Source organism: Ochotona curzoniae, unplaced genomic scaffold (assembly GCF_017591425.1).
Source record: "Ochotona curzoniae isolate NIBS_2020 unplaced genomic scaffold, NIBS_Ocur_1.0 contig_2210, whole genome shotgun sequence".
Classification (NCBI taxonomy): Eukaryota; Metazoa; Chordata; class Mammalia; order Lagomorpha; family Ochotonidae; genus Ochotona; species Ochotona curzoniae.
Genome location: NW_024465369.1, coordinates 32,888,394 through 32,905,006, shown reverse-complemented (window position 1 = coordinate 32,905,006; position 16,613 = coordinate 32,888,394). Strand labels below are relative to the sequence as shown.

The window sequence follows — 16,613 nt, the reverse complement described above, 5'->3', positions numbered from 1 at the left end:
CCAGTCAATGGTAATGTTAGAGTATCCAGACCTATTTAGAGCTTCTTTTTAGGGTAGAGAGCCTAATGCTAACATCCTTCATTCCCAACAACACCAAGTTCTGGCTTATGAATTAAAAAAAAAAAGCCCATATATTATTACCAGGTATTTGAGAGACAGGCTGACTGTCATCCACTACTTTGTTTCCCAAATGCCTGTAAAAGGAGCTGAAATTTCCCACATGGGTGGCAGGGTCCCAAGTACTTGAGCCATCACTTTTTTCCTCCCAGGATGCTTTAGTAGGAAGCTGGAATTGCAAGTGGAGCCAGAATTCCAGCCCTGGTCCCCTTTAACAGAGGATGTGGGCATCCCAAGCAACATTTTAACTGCTGTGCCAGACATCTGCCTCCTGCTTACAAGTTTCTTTGTTGCCCTCAATCTTAACATCTGCTCAATCTGGATGGCGGGTACACGGAGATCTATTAGATTTTTTTAAAGCAGTTCAAAGAGTTTATTATAAAGTTGAAACAATATTTATATAAGCTTGCAAATTCAGAAGTTTTTTCTTTTTTTAAAGTCTCAACTCCCCAATAAGTAGCTTGTGGGGAGTATGGAAGTGGGACCTCCAGCTCAGGGAATTTTCAGCCTCTGTACTGACTACAGGGAGGTTCTGTCACATAACTGGGCCTGCTTTAAACACTCTCTGCATAAATAACTGCTCACTGCAAAATGCCACGTGTGCAGAAGCTGGCGATGAGCTTTCGGAATCATAAATAACCGAACTACGGCGGACTTCAGCAGAAAAGGGCGAGCGACAAATCAAACCACGTTTCTGACTCAAGCAGTGATTCTCAACGGTTACAAAACTGCCTGGAGAGCAGAATCCCAACTTTGCTGGCTTCCTGGGTTTGGCACCTACCTAAAAACCCTTCTTCTTGAGGATCAGTGGGAAGAAAGAAAAAGGCCTCTGAATCCATGAGAGCGGAAATGTTATAAAACAGCCACTTGTGACTGAAACAAGTCTTTGCTGTTAGAGAGGCTGGTTAGCAAGGCCATTTTCCCCAGAAAATTACAGGGCACGTGAACACACATGAGGGTGCTTCAAAAGGCTCCTGGAAGCAGAATTAAAATGCAAGTTTATTTTGGCGAAAAATGTTTGTGAAATCCACACAGGGTTTTTTCTGAAATGGAAAATGGAATTCAAATGTTTGTTTTGGTGCACAAGTTTTGAACTCCACGCATAGAGGATTGTTTTAAAAGTTTATGGAAAATGAGTACTATAAGATACACCATGCATGAATTTCAAAAATTTTTGGTGCCAAAAACAAAAACTTGACTTTTGGTTCCATTTTCCCACAAACTTTTGGACACACCCTTGTATTTGACAACCATGCTCTTGAAGTTCTTTAAAGAGCAGGGGAGGGGCTAGTGTTGGGGTACAGGTAATTAGGAAGAGTTACTTGTGCCACTGGCAGCCCATACAGGAGAAGCAGTTCAAATCCTGATCCAACTTGTGACTAATACACTGGGAAAGCAGCAAAAGCTGGCCCAAGTGTCTGGGCTCCTGTTCCCATGGGGGACAGCCACGAAGTTCCAGACTCCTGGCTTGGTCGTGGCTTGAGCCTGACTCAGGCCACTGCAGTCATTTGAGGAGTGAGCTTCATGAATGGGAGATTATCTCTGGATCGCTCTTTCTTGCCCCTTCTCTCTCGGTGATGATTCTGTTTTTCAAATAAGTAAATAAATCATTTTCAAAAACAATCCTTGAAAAGGAAGAGTTATGGATGGTAAAAGATGCTAACATGATAATCTCAAAATAAAAGAAAGGATTGGAAGAAAAATTAACACCTGTGTCTAATAGCCTTCTGGACAATGATGATAAGACAATAATCTAAATGTGAAGGTACTTATTATAGTACACAGGTGCCAGAGGAGGACCGGAGAATGTTTTGATTCTGGTTCTCGTGCTTACATCTTGTGATTCGTGAGGCTGGGAATGCCTATTGTGTTGCCAGTCACATCCCAGCAGTCAGCAGGGAATTTGGCACGCAGTAAGAATTCAGAGAATATGGAAGAATAAACAGGTTTCCATAAGTCATAGTAGTTTATTCTGTATTCTCAGAACTTCTTTCCATTTTTTATTTTTTTAAAAGTACAGTGACAAATATGACAAATGTTTGTATATAGCATGTGATTTTTTTTTGTTATAGAAGCACACTGTGAAATGGTTAACTCAAGCTATTTAATATACTCATCACCCCACATTCTAACCATTCTGCACTGTGAGAGATCCCCTTTTAAAAAGCACAGATCAAAACTCAAGACAAGTTGCCTTGCTGGCCCAAGAATTAGCTAACATAGGACCAAGTGATCCTTTCAAGACCATAGAAAGCATTCTGCGCTTGCACTCACTTAAGAGCTTCAAGTGAATTCAGACAGAAGAGCAAGTTATTGAGTTTGAAGTACACAGGAATTTTAAAAACACTTATAAACTCCCCTTACACACAGTGTCCCCAGTACACTTAGAGTATGATTTTTGCTTTCCTGGATAGAATGCGTCAAATAGGATCATCCATCTTTAGAACTCATTTCCTTGTGCACCCAAGAGTGTAACCAGCTGCTTCCTGTCCAAAGGCACTCAGGTTGAAATGAGAAGGCAGAGCGCCCCCTTCCACTTTCTGCAGCAGCAAAGAGAAGCAGAGCTTTCGAACACACCCACGCCTTCAGACAGACCCCAGCCTGGATGGCACACACAACCCAAGACCTTAGGAGAGGGAGAATGAAAGAAATGAGCTGGAAGATTTATGCTCGCCCCCGGCACTGGAAACATCTCTGGAGAATGCCTGAAATCCACACTAAGGCAGTGCCGGGCCAGACACTGACAGATACACAGAGGTGTTTGTGTTGTTGGAGTAGCTGTACTCTCTCGGGCCTCCTGTCGACATGAGGACACATCAGAAGCAGTACTGGCTCTGACCCGGGCAGGGTGTCCCCACCCAGCTCAGGCATGTGACATCCTGCCTGGGGAGCTAACTTGGCACTCCTGCCAGCTCTGACTATTTAGAGACTGGGATCATCTGCCTTTCTAGAAGAGATCTGTAACTGGCCTTTAAGCCCCTCCAGTGGAGACAGCACTGCACAAGGGCTGATCTTACCTGTTTGCTTCACATGGTGTAGGGCCACAGGAAGGGCTTTGGAGACACACTGAGGAAACAGACAGGATCATACACAAAGGAACTGAATGGCTGCAAGGGGAGCTGGCTTGGAAGAGTACAGCTAACTCCTGGCTAGTGACTTCAAGGCCTGTTAACCCTTTAAGAAAGTTAATACACTTTTTAAAAACGGCCTTTAAGGAAAGGGGGAAAAAAAAGTGCTGCATCTTATAAAACTGGCAGGAAACCCAGCAGAATCATCTGTAATCTGGACAGTGAGACTGGAGTCTGGTCCGCAGATGTTTTGTTGTTCGATAAGTACAATGTTGGCGGGGAAGAATATGGGGAAATATTTACTTGTAGTTGGAATTGGTTTTTTCAAATGGTTCAAAATTTTTCAAGATGATTTTTAAAAATCCTTTATTTTCATTTTATTTACAAGGTAGAGGGACAGAGAAAGATTTTCCAGCTGCTAGTTCATTCCCCCAAACATCTGCAACAGGCAGGGCTGGGCCAGGAAAAAGCCAGGAGCCCAGAATTGCACTCAGGTCTTCCTCATGGAGGCAGAAATCCAGGTACTGAGCCATCACCTGCTGCCTCCCAGGGTGTGCATTGTAGAGAGCTGGAGTAGATGAGCTGGGATTCAAACCAGGCACTCTGACACGGAATGACTTAACTACAGTGCCTAACACCTGCTCCTTAGCCTGTTTTTAAAATACGGATTCTTTCAGGAAAAAAAAAAAAAGTTGGAACACCAGGCCTGTATGGACTGACTTACCAAAAGAGGTCTCATCCAGGGTTGGTGTGATAGCCCAGTGGCTATCCTCGCCTTGAATGCGTCGGGATCCCATATGGGCGCTGGTTCTAAGCCTAGCAGTCCTGCTTCCCATCCAGCTCCCTGCTTGTGGCCTGGGAAAGCAGCTTAGAATGGCTGATGGCCCTAGGCCTTGGAACCCTGCACCTGTGTGGGAGACGCAGAGGAGGCTTTGGATATGCTCGGCTCAGGCCTTTGTGGTCACTTGGGGAATGAATCAACAGATAAAGATCTTTCTCTCTGTATCTTCTCCTCTCTGTAAATCTGACTCTCCAACAAAAATAAAATTTTTTTTTAAGATTTATTTATTTTTATTACAAAGTCAGATATATAGAGAGGAGGAGAGACAGAGAGGAAGATCTTCCGTCCGATGATTCACTCCCCAAGTGAGCGCAACGGGCCGATACTATGCCGATCCGAAGCCGGGAACCAGGAACCTCCTCCGGGTCTCCCACGAGGGTGCAGGGTCCCAAAGCTTTGGGCCATCCTTGACTGCTTTCCCAGGCCACAAGCAGGGAGCTGGATGGGAAGTGGAGCTGCCGGGATTAGAACCGGCGCCCATATGGGATCCTGGCGCGTTCAAGGTGAGGACTTTAGCCGCTGGGCCATGCCGCCAGACCCGAATAAATCTTTTTTTTTTTTTTTTTTTTAAAAAAAAGAACAGAAATGTATTCTCTCATAGTAACAATGGAAAAATCAAGGTGTTGGCAGAACTGGTTCCTTCTGGAGGCTCTGAGGGCGACTCTGTTGCCTGTCACCCTCAATGTCAGGTGGCAGCTAGCAGTCACTGGGTTGGAAGTTCCTTGCTTGGTAGACCCATCATCCCTTCCATGCCACCAGCTTTATAAGGTCTCCCTGCCCTGTGCTTAAAAATTTTGTGCTTTCTCAGGAAACCAGTCATTAGATCATGATATTCAAGATCCTTCATTAGATCTGCAAAGGCCTTGTTTCCATAATAAGGTCATGCTTGCAGGTGCCCAGGATCAGGACGAAGATCCATTTGGCAGGGTGGCAGGTAGAGGGGGTCACCAATGCAATACCTATATCTTGCAGGGATCATGGAAATTGGGCCTCCTCGGAGGAATTAGCAGTGTGGGTGCTACTGGTTACTACGTTAGGAGCAATGGGCCAGAGCTACGGTTGGAGAAGGTTGAAAGAGAACAGGAGGAAATATTTTGCATGTTGTAAGACTGGCATTTCAGAAAATAATGTGGCAAGGCCAGCAGAAAATTGGATGGATCAGAGGGTCAAGAATCTGGTTTGCTTTAAGGCTACAGAAATACAACCTGCTGGGAACAACCATTAAGAGAGACATACAGGAGGGAGAGCGGATGGAATGCTGCTGCTGGGGGATTGGAGGGGGCGGGAGGCGCCCAGCAAGAGCTGGTGCTGTGACACTGTGAGGACCCAGAGGCCTTGGCACAGGATTGCATTCCAGGGCCAGCACCATGCCCATTCTCCCCCGAGGCTGAGTGAGCCCATGCTTGTAATACGGCTGCACAGCAGCATCGCTAGGGAAAAGGACAGGTGCTTTTGCCTTTGGAGTTTATCATTACCGCCACCAGTGAGTGGCTGCTCCTGTGCATTTGGTTACTAGTAATGCAAAGATTTTTCAGAAATCACTGTTCATTCATTCAACTACTGTCTAGGTGTTCTCATGCTGGGGATGCAGCAATGAGCAAGATCATCACTTAGAAAGCATGGTGACAACTCATGACATATTATTACGATGCCTGCTCATGTTTATAAATGAGTTTGGGGCCAGCATTGTGGCAAGGCAGGAAAAGCTGTTGCCAGTGATGCTGACAGCCCATTTGGGCACAGGTCTGAGTCCTGGTCATTCCACTCCCAATCCAGCTCCCTGCTAATGGTTTGGGAAAGGCTTTGGAAGAGGTTCAAGTCACTGAGCTTTTGCCACCCACCTGGGAGGCCCAGATAAAGCTCCTGGCTCCTGATTTTGGCCATGCCCAGCACAGGCCACTGCGACTATCTTGAGAGTGAGCAGTGACGGATGATCTCTCTCTCTATGTCTGTCTCTCCCTTCCCCTCTGTAACTCAAAAATAGAAAAAGTTTTAAAAGTTGAATAAGTAAACAAGGGGTTTTGAGTTGCTTTGTCACTTCAGGCTTCAGAAGCCCCTCTCTTTCCTAAGCACGATGCTTTATTCTCAACAGCCTCCCCAAAGGCTCACTAGGGGGAGATACAGGGAATGCTCTGCAAGGTTTCACCCCAAGGCCTTTTTAAGCATATGTAAATGATATTGGAATCTGGTCACAGTTACATATACTAACAGGGTATCTCCACTGCCTTTCTTTAAAGACACTCTGTATTTGTGTGTTTGAAAGCCAGAGTTACAGTCTTCCCATTCATTAGTTCAATGTGGCTACAATGATGAAGGATGGGCCAGGCTGACATCAGGAGCTTCATCTGGGTCTCCCAGGAGGGTGACAGGGGCCTGAGCACTTCAGCCATCCTTGGCAGCTTTCCCAGGAGCATTTGCAGGAAGCTGGACTGCAAGTGGAGCAGCCAGGACTCCAACTGGCACCCACATGGGATGCCGGCACTGGAGTCGGCAGCTTTTACCAGCTACACCACAGCACTGTCCCCTTTTCACCGCCTTTTAAGAACTGCTCTTAATTTCTTTCTGTTCACCTTTTTAAATGTTGCTTAAATGTAGTCACATTGTGTCACAAAACTAAATTGAGATCATTAAACTATCTGATTACTTTTCCCTCAGTTTTCACAATAAAAGAGTTTTACAGGTGGGAAAGCAAGGGGTATAGAATTGCCAAGACTTCTTTTTCACTAAATGTAGACACCTGAATTCCCTACCTTTTACTAAAGAACACATTCCGCCTGGCTGAACCCTTTTAAAGGTCAGCTGCCACTTTGGGAGCACTTAATTGTCTCTGCCTTTTCGGATGCCTTCTTTTCAAGGCTTGTTTCTCTGATTTCCCCGTAGTATACTTATTTCATGGGAAATGTTCCTTTTAGAGAGGCACAGAGCCTCTACTAAGTGCTTCCTTATTCATGGCAGAATCTGTTAGCAAGATTTCCCACTAGTTTAACATGTTATTTTAGTGTTAGATTTCCCATAGTGTGCTACACTTTGTTTTGGAATACAGCCATTTTTCAAAATATACTAGAAATGTGGAGGAGATATGTGGCTAGGGAGGGACAGACAGACTGACTCAAGGGAAAGATTTTATAACTTCTGTGCTAGCCTTGCCATCATCAGCATGTTTCAAAGGAATCATATTTATTCTCACAAGGCTTCAAATATTGCCCACTGTGTACTGTATTTATAAAGCTTTGGGGGGAGGGGATGGCTTGGAGCAACAGCCAGTGTCTCTTTCCTCCCCTCCCCTCCAACTATTTGTAAGAACTCCACTACATCACGTTCAGTTATCAGAAGTAAAATCTGCTGGCTTAAAACACTCCTCTCTGAAATCACTAGACACTCTATAAAAGCCTGTTAAGACATGGCAGGCCCCCTCACAGCCTGTCACCTGCACCTGCCACCACTGTTTCCAGGTTCCAAGGGTCTGCAGCCAATGCAAACCATATTTGGAATTTTGAACTCATGATGGGTTGATCAGGTCAGAATCCCATAGTAAGTGGAAAAAAATTTGTACTGCCTCTTTCTTTTTAAGATTCTTCTGTAGCTTTGGTTCAAGGGCAATGTCATCCTTTCAGTATGTGTTGGAAAAGCATTGCTGGAGCCTTCCTGTGGCTTGGGTGAGGTGTATTCAGGGGCCAAGACACAGAACTGTGCCTGTGTTGACATACGCTAACAATTTCTGTTCCCATCAACTAAACATGCTATGTGCTATTCAAGTGCTTTGCAAATCCACAACCCAAACGTCCAACAGGATGGAAAGGTGGCACAAACACAATCACTAAGCCTAAAGGGTTGCCCAAGAACTGAAGACAAAAATTCCCAAACCTCCATTTACACGTTTTACCTCAAAGTTATTTCAAACAAGATTAACAGAAGTCCAAAATTTACAGAAAGAAGACCTGTTAAGGAAAACTGTAATAACCTCTCCACTGAACAAAGAGATCCAAGGTGTATTTTGGATGAAGCTTTTGTTTCTCTAAGATTGTGCAGGAAACAGGCATACTGCCAGAAAAGCAAAGAAACGAACCTTTTGAGAATCATGCCACTGAAAACCCTCTACTTCCACAGCTAAGTTACTGACTGTCCCTGCCCAGTTCCACCTGTTTGCGCCTAACCAAACACCAGCCATTTTGTGACTCTGGCATCTCTTTGGTAAGTCAGGTAACAGTTTTCCTGTTTTCACCTGTGTGTTCCTCTTCAAACCCCCCTGGGAAGTTCCTGGGTATCAGGAAGCGGCTCGGAGAAGCTGAGAATAAGCCAACTGCTATTTCTGCGAACCAACAGGTGTTGCCAGCCCCGGGCGCTGCTGCAGGGCTGGACCACGCACGAAGGAGCCTGCTCCTAGTGACAGGGCCTGTTTTTCTCATTCTGGTGCTCTGGCAAAATAGCCGCGAATTGCGCAATGGGATCACTAGGCGGCCTGATGCCAGCCTCGCAGCAGGGCAGCCTGGGCAGGACAGAGCCTCAGGGAACGGAGCACAACTTACTGCCTCTCAGGGTGGCTACCCGATGGCCACACTCGCCCAAGTTTACGATAGAATAAAACCAAAACCCACCAGTCTCCGTTAGGAAGGAGGGCGATGCTTCCTGTAGTCGTTGCACATAGAAAGTTAAATACTGGCACGGACAAGGCAGGGGTGGCATCTCTCCCAAACCCTTCCCTCTCTATGGCACAAACCCGTTTCCTCAGTACTTTCTCAAAACCACGGCCTCAACTTTACCTTCTGCAAAGGGTTACACACAGACGCTGTTGCGCCACCAGCCAGCAGACACACCGCAGCAGAGGCAAACCTCGGGGACGGGGTGGAGAGGGGGGACCTGGGGACACCGCGACGCATCCACGATCCACACCCACCACCCTGCCAGCGCCGGCTGCGTCCCCGGGATCGGGGGGCGGGAGGAGTCCCAGGTAGCCGCCAGCCCGAGACACGAGCCGTGGTGGGGAGGAGGGGATCCCGGCGCACCCGCGGGCCAGCTCCGGACTTCTTCCATCCCGGGCTCATTCGGGGCCAGGGCCCCGACAGAAAGCCCCCGCGGGGTAACTTTCCTCCAAGCGGCCTCCCACTGGCTGCGCTCCAGACCGTCCTAAGGCCGGGCAGGGCAGCGAGCGGCCCCGGGGCTCGGCCGAGCGCAGCACTCGGGGACCAGCGCCAACCACCCCTTCCCGGGGGAGCCGCGCAAGTTTTCAGACAAATTTTTCAGGCAAATTTGGCCTCCTCCATTTCCGCCCGCTGTCGCCTCTGAATTCGCAGCCTGCAGGCAAGTTGGGCAACCAGGCCGGGCCGCCGAGCGCCCGGCGAGGCCCACGCGGTGCTTCCCGCGGCTCCCGGCTCGGCTCACTGCGTGCGGCCGCGGGCGGCTTCCCGCGCGGACCGGGAGCGCTCCCCGCCCTGCTTCCCGCAGCTTCTTTCCTCGGAGCACCCCACGTCCCAGAGCGCCCGGTGCCTCCGCGCGCCGCCTCCCGCTACCACATCCCCGGGGGGGTGCCCAGTACCGATGCCCTGGATGAAGACGAAGCCGGTGACCATGAGCACCGGGTGCCAGTTAAACTCGAGAGCGCCTCCGTCCCAGCCAAGCCCCTTGCGGTAGTGGAGGACCCAGATAAGGGTGAAGATCACTGACAGGAACCCGACGAGCAGCGCCGACACCAGCAGCCCCAGGAAGCCCCTGTAGCCTTCCATGGCCATCACAGGCCCATGCTCCGCGCCGCCGCAGCTTCTGGGTCCTGGCGGCCGAGGCCGGGCGTCGACTCTCGGAGCTGTCTCCGCCCGCGGGGAGGGGTTTCCTTGGCCCCGGGCAGTCGTGAGGGCCTCCAGGGGGCGGTGGGCGGCCGGCTTGCCCGCACCCACAGTACGCGTCCCACCCCCGGGGCCGGGCCGGCAGGGTACCGCCCCTTGCCCGGCCTCCAGGCTCTCGGAGGGCGCCTTGAACTTGACTCACACCGCTGCGTTAGCCTGAGTGTTTCTGGGGCTGGGGTGCGCGCTGTTGGCTGTCGGCCACAGAGATCCCTTGGGTGGGGTGGTGAGAGGGCTTTTAACTAGTGCAGCCTATCTCCTGGTCCATGGTGCGGAGGCTCCTGCGGGAAGAGCTTGCGGGGGCATTTTGGGGAGCGGCGGGCTAGGCCGGGAATTGCAATTGACTGAGAGCAGACCGAGGCACCTCCTGGGTCTGGGCCTTGGCCTTGGCCATAAAAGTGCGACAGAATCGCCCTAAACGTCTTCAGAGAGCCCACTTACCCAGCCATTGTGACTCACAGCCTCGCCATGATGAAGTGAACCTCGCTCCCTGCCTTCTTTCCAGCGTTCACTTCACCTGATCCACAGGTCCGGGGACCCTGTCCCCGTTTATCTGCCGCTATCAGAGGTAGAAGGGTTCAGGCCATCCCGAATGCATTTGGGAACGCCCAGCCCGCTTCGTGTTGCTGCAATCCTAAGTAACCTTAGAATGTGCTAGAAGTAATATAGGGGTGATTTTCAAGAGATTCGATTTAGATTTTAAAATTAACTTTTTAAAAAGAAAACATTTGAAAGGCAGAGCTGCTGACAGAGAGGGAGGCAGAGGGAGAGATCTTAACATTCGTAGTTTTACTTTCCAAATGGCTGAGTGGGCCTGGAACCCGGAGCTCCCACGTTGGTGCAGGGAACCAAGTACTCGCGACCTGAATCAGCAGCTGGCACTGCAGGTAGTGGCTTTCACACGCCAAGCCACAGTGTCACCTGGATAAATTTCTAGACCAAGACAGGAGGGGTGTTCTGTAATGGTTATGGGGTATGGTTGAAGGATGCAGGTGACCTTTGACACGTGCCATTATTTTTCCTTCCCCAGAGGAGAGGAAGCAAAGGAAAGAGAAAGATGGGATGTAAAGGGGTGGGCTGACAGCGGTTTTGAGTGGAGACCCACAGGAAAGAAAACTGGCAAAGTATATGCACGTCCCATCATCACAGCCTCCTCCCTCTAATCTGCCGGCTGGGCCCGGGTGGCTAACCAGAATCTTAGCAGAAGCCAGAGAGAAGTTGATGGCCATGCAGACAGGTCAGCCCCCTGACACAGGGCTAGGTGCCAGGGCTAAAGGAAGTCTAGTAGGGCTACATGGCAAATCTCAAAAGACTTCTCTAGTTACTGGGACACTTTTTGTCCCTGAATGTTGCAAGCCTGTCTGTTGAATGTTAGACTGTTTTTCTTCCAGTGTGACAATGTCATCGAAGGGCTCCCTTCCTCCCCCTGAAACGTGCAGTCCTTGACTCCAGTTCTTTTCTACACCTCTTTGAACCATCCCCTTGAGTCCATTCTTGTGTTCACTTGACTTCATAGCAGCAGCAAGTGAGGTCTCTGGGATTCCAGACATCAAGCCGAAACTTGCAGAATAGAAACCTGGTCAAGTGATTCTGCTGTTGATGAACTGCGCTGAAGATTTGAGACAGAATTTTCACAACTTATTCAAGGGGAAAAAACACACAGTTGTGGCATAACAGGTTAGGCTGTTGCTTGCAATACCAACATCCCATATGAGTGCCAGTTCCAGTCCTGGTCATTCTGCTTCCCATCTAACTTCCTGCTAATATGCCAGGGAAAGCAGTGGAAGATGGCCCAGAACCCTGGGCCCCTGTGCCCGTGTAAGAGACTTGGATGAATCTGGCCTCTGGCTTTGGCCTGGTCCAGCCCTGGCCATTATGGCCATTTGGGGAGTGAACCAGCAAATGGAAGATTCTCTCTCTAACTCTGCTTTCCAAATAAATAAAAATGAGTATTTTTTTACAGGGTTGTTTGATAGTAGATTCTCTCAGGAGACAAAGCAGTTTATCATCTACTTATCGGGGTCAGCAATGCCGCATGATTGTTGTTGCATATGGCAGGTGGTTAAGGTAGCAGGACACCCTGAACAAAAGCCTGAGATTCTAGGAACATGTAGGCTCGGCCACAGATTTTTATTATCCCTGACAGAAATGAGAGTGCAGAACACTAGAATGGGTTGGTGACGTGATGGAGAATGCAAAGCTTGTCTGTGCCCTGACCCTAGGGACTGGGTACTCTAGGTCATTCACCTGGTGAACCCTGTTCATTTTCTCCTTTCCCCCCACAGGAACGCGGCCTTGCTTCTGGTACACGCATCCGGCATTCCAAGGCAAAGTGCTAATAGCTCATACATAGTGATTTGCTTTCTGGGAGAAGTGGATCTTTTACATTTTATTTTTATCCGCAATAGCATTGTGGTTAAAGACCTCACCTTGCATGCCCTGGGATCCCATATGGGTGCTGGTTCTAATCCTGGTGGCCCCACTTCCCATCCAGCTCCCTATTTATGTCCTGGGAAAGCAGTCGAGGACAGCCCAAAGCCTTGGGACCCTGCACCCACGTGGGAGACCTGGAAGAGCTCCTAGCTCCTGGCTTCGAATTGGCTCAGCTCCAGCCATTGCAGCCACCTGGGGAGTGAATCATCGGACTGAAGATCTTCTTTTCTGTCTCCCCTCCTCTCTGTATATCCGCCTTTGCGATAAAAATAAATAAATCTTTTAAAAGCTTTTTATATAAAAATTTCCAAATGTTGAAAACATGTTCTACACTTTCCACTTGGCTCTTTGTTCTCTGCCCTTAGCTGGCCTGTGTCCTGGGAGGCGGAAGTCTACAGATATCATCTGGCCCACTGTATCACCTAGCATTCAGTGGGCTTGAGTCGACGCGTAGTGCTGACAGGAGCGCAGACGGCAGGCCGCCTTATTTATACCACAGACCACAGCTTTTGCACTGGTCGCATTTGTCTTTGCTGCACGGATTTTAAGTGTCCCATCTTCCATGGCTGCAGCCCTTGCTGGAGTGTGGCATTACTGTTCCTCCTTGCCTCTATAGACTGGGCTGTTGTATTGATTTTCTCAAGTTGCTTGTTGGTGGTCTTCACCAGTCCTTCTTGGATCTCCGGAGTCCATCTGTGACTCTGTAAATAGTGCATTGATTAAAATTTCTCCAGGTCGATCTTTTGTGGGAATCAGATGTTTCTCATAAGATCCCGGTGGATACAAATGGAAAAATACTGTGATATAATCCTGCTGCTTCCCTAGCCCCACCCTGATTGTCCATGGTTCTTCGGACACAGTATGAATGCAGAAACACGTGGAATAAGAAAAGATCAAAGGTGGGAAGCACAAGATGAGGTCATACAATTCCCTTTGCTTTCTTCTGCTAGACAAGAGATCTGGCCATCAGAAAGTCAACCCAGATGGTCACAGCTGACCCTGTGACTCATGATGCAAACCCAGCGCAGGATGCGGTCAAAGGCTCCTCGGTGGAATAAAACAGGGATGAGTGTTTGTCAAGGGGAAGGGACAGCCTTTTCTCTTGTGCAGTATCTCAGAGATCTACTGGCAGGTAAATCATTCTCTCTAGGAAATCGTTAACCCCAGGAGGGGCAGTTCCAGGATCCACAAGGCCTTAACTGCCAGAGATCAAGACCGCAGCAGAAGGGCAGATAAAGTTAGTACAGCTTGAAGAGGTACAGACAGGCAGGGCATTTAAAAAACAAGTGCTGATTAGGGAGCCTGAGTATGGTTAGAGAATTGGCAAGGAAAGGAATGCCTTGGAACATTTTTCTTATAACCCAGACTTCTTTCACATAAACCAAAGTTTACAAGAGCCTCAGACTGGTGGGTGAGACACTCCGCTCTATAAAGAGCTAGGCTATACTATTATTAGGGAGCAGCCAAAAACATTACTTGACCTTTGGAGAACTTTTATTGGGTGCTTGCTTGTTCGGTTTTGTAATAACAGGAGTAAGTGTTCTAATTACACTCTTCTTTGTTGTGGATGCATTTTTTTAAAGAGCATTCCCACGCAGTGTCTCAGAGACGTGTTTCCAGAATTCTGGCTCCCACTTCTCAGGGCCCACTGATGTGTGAAGGAGCTGTGCGTGTCCAAAAAGGAACTCTAACTGCACATCCGTCAGGAAGAGGTCAGCTAATTTTGACCTACAGACAGGCTACACAGCCATCTTTGAATCTGGGGAAAACTTCAATTAAAACTGATTTTTTTTTTAGATATCAGTTTATTTTTTATGGTTGATTTACTTATTTGAAAGACAAAGTGATGGAAAGAGAAAAGTCCTCCATCTGTGAGTTCGCTCTGCATATGGCCACAGCAGTAAGTGTTGGGCCAGGCTGAAGCCAGGAGCTGGAATCTTACCTTGGTCTCTCACGTAGGTGGTAGGGGCCCAGGCACATGGGCCATCTGCTGCTGCTGCCCCCCAGGTATATTCACAGCAAGCTGGGCTGCAAGCAGAGCAGCCAGACTTGAACCACATCTCTGACATGGATGCCAACATCACAAACATCACCTTGAGCTGTGTCACTCTGCTGGGCCCTTGATTATAATGTAATACCAAGTAAAGCTATTTTTAAAGAAAAAAAATCAATTGATGTGAGCTTTGGAACTTTGAGTCCAAAATAATACAGCTGGATTTCTTTCATTTATATGTTTGTCCCCAGGCTTAGATCCTGGGGACTTGGACCAAAAGCAAGCAGCATGGAGTAAGTGACTACACTTTTATCTGTACTGGGTTATTGTATAATCAGACAATTTACCAGGACCAAAACCAGGGCTACAGGTTGCTAATCAGTGACACAAAGGCTTCAGTGAAGATTTGGGTTCTAAACCTCGTGTACATGCATGCAAAGAGCTTAATGGGGGGATGGTACTTCATTTTCACTAACTACTGACTGAATTAGGTAATTAATTATGAATACAGATGAAAGTATTTTCAGTAACCATGATATGGTCATTAACAGAAGTTAATGATATAGTCAGGCTGTGCAAGAAATGTTACAATCCATCACCCACTAAATGAGTAAAGAAATTGTATATTTACACAATGGAATACTATTCAGTCATGAAAAAACAAAGTGCTGTTTTGCCACAGAATGGGTACAACTTCAGACTATTACACTACATGAAACAAGTCAGTCCTTAAAAAGACAAGTCTTCTGGCCCAGCGCATTAGCCTAGTGGCTAATATCCTCGTCCTGAACACCCTGGGATCCCATATGGCCACTGGTTCTACTCCTGGTGGCCCCACTTCCCATCCAGCTCCCTGTTGTGGCCTGGGAAAGCAGTCGAGGACAGCCCAAAGCCTTGGGATCCTGCACCCATGTGGGAGACCCGGAGGAGCTCCTGGCTCCTGGCTTCGGATTGGCTCAGCTCCAGCCATTGCAGCCACTTGGGGAGTGAATTAACGGACTGAAGATCTTCCTGTCTGTCTCTCCTCCTCCCTGTATATCTGGCTTTGCAATAAAAATAAATAAATCTTAAAAAAAAAAGACAAATCTTCATGTTTTCCCTGACTTATGGTGAAATACAAAATAAAAAAAATGATATCAGTGAAACTGATGTTCTGAGATTTGATAGCTATTTACAATATTTACAATGCTACTTAGCATTCTTGAGGAATAGTGGTCTTTCTTTTTTAACTTAGTGCTTGTTGCAGTTTTTATATAGTGGAGGGTTAAGCTCATGATTATAAAGTAAGTTGAAGGTATGTCACTGTAAAAATTACAAGACAAATAAGAAAGGAAGGCGGAGGGAGGGTGGAGGAAGAAGCATCATTATGCTCTTAAGACAGCATATGTGAGGCCCTGTGCAATAGCCTAGTGGCTACATTCCTTGCCGTGGCATGCACCAGGATCCCATATGAATGCCGGTTTATGTTCCAACTATTCCACTTTCCACCCAGCACCCTGCTTGTGGGAAAGCAGTTGAGGATGACCCAAAGCCTTGGGACACTGTACTCTCGTGGGAGACCCAGAGGAAATTCCTGGCTCTTGGCTTCAGATCAGCTCAACTCCAGCCATTGTGACCACCTGAGGAGTGATCCAGCAAATGGAAGATGTTTTTGTCTCTCCTTCTCTCTATATATCTGCCTTTCCAATAAAATTAAAAGAAATCTTTTTTTTAAAAAAAAAAAAAAGACTGCATATGCGAAAAACATGAATTTTGCTCCCTTCATATGCATTAAAAACATGTTTAAACAAAAAATTTATATAGTTGCCTCATTAGTTATTTATGCTCAACACTGCTTCAAACTAACAGTAGTTATTAATCCAGCAACTACATCTTATTAATGTATCAATAGTGAAGGGATATGTCATCACAATTTTGATTCTGATAACTCCTTTTGGATGTCACTGACTTCTTTTCTGATCCTTTTCACTTTTCTTTTTTTTTTTTTTCCCTTGGTGCATTTTAAAGCACTCCCCTGTAGGGGTGCAGAGTCCTTGCTGGCTTGCCTGAAGTGTCCAAAGCACAGGAAAGTTTCAGAGCCCTGACTTAAGTGGCTTCTGAGCTCCACTCCTGCCTTCTAGCAGACACCCTGGACGATTGAGGTGATGAACTAAATGAGCTCATATCTTGTGACATATGGTTACTGTCCTCACAGCATGAAAATATGAGAAGTATCACATACAGAGCTTGATAGGGCTATTGGAAAACCACAACAGAAAACCTTTTATCTTCCCAACCCAGCGCTGTTAACTGCTGCGTTATCCTGACTCATTCTTCTTCAAGAATTA

General features: G+C 47.4%; 1 protein-coding gene across 2 annotated transcripts in view; it reads right to left on the bottom strand.

Moving 5' to 3' along the window:
• The window catches only part of LOC121150660 (plasma membrane ascorbate-dependent reductase CYBRD1), a 28,692-nt gene extending 18,835 nt beyond the window's left edge, over positions 1–9,857 (bottom strand). The window contains exon 1 of one of the 2 annotated variants that reach the window (XM_040971710.1): positions 9,560–9,857. In XM_040971710.1, coding sequence (XP_040827644.1) covers positions 9,560–9,752 — 193 coding nt within the window. In that variant the 5' untranslated portion in view covers positions 9,753–9,857. The remainder of the gene's footprint in view (positions 1–9,559) is intronic. The other variant, XM_040971709.1, reaches the window with a different exon arrangement.
• Between the last annotated feature and the right edge of the window lie 6,756 nt (positions 9,858–16,613).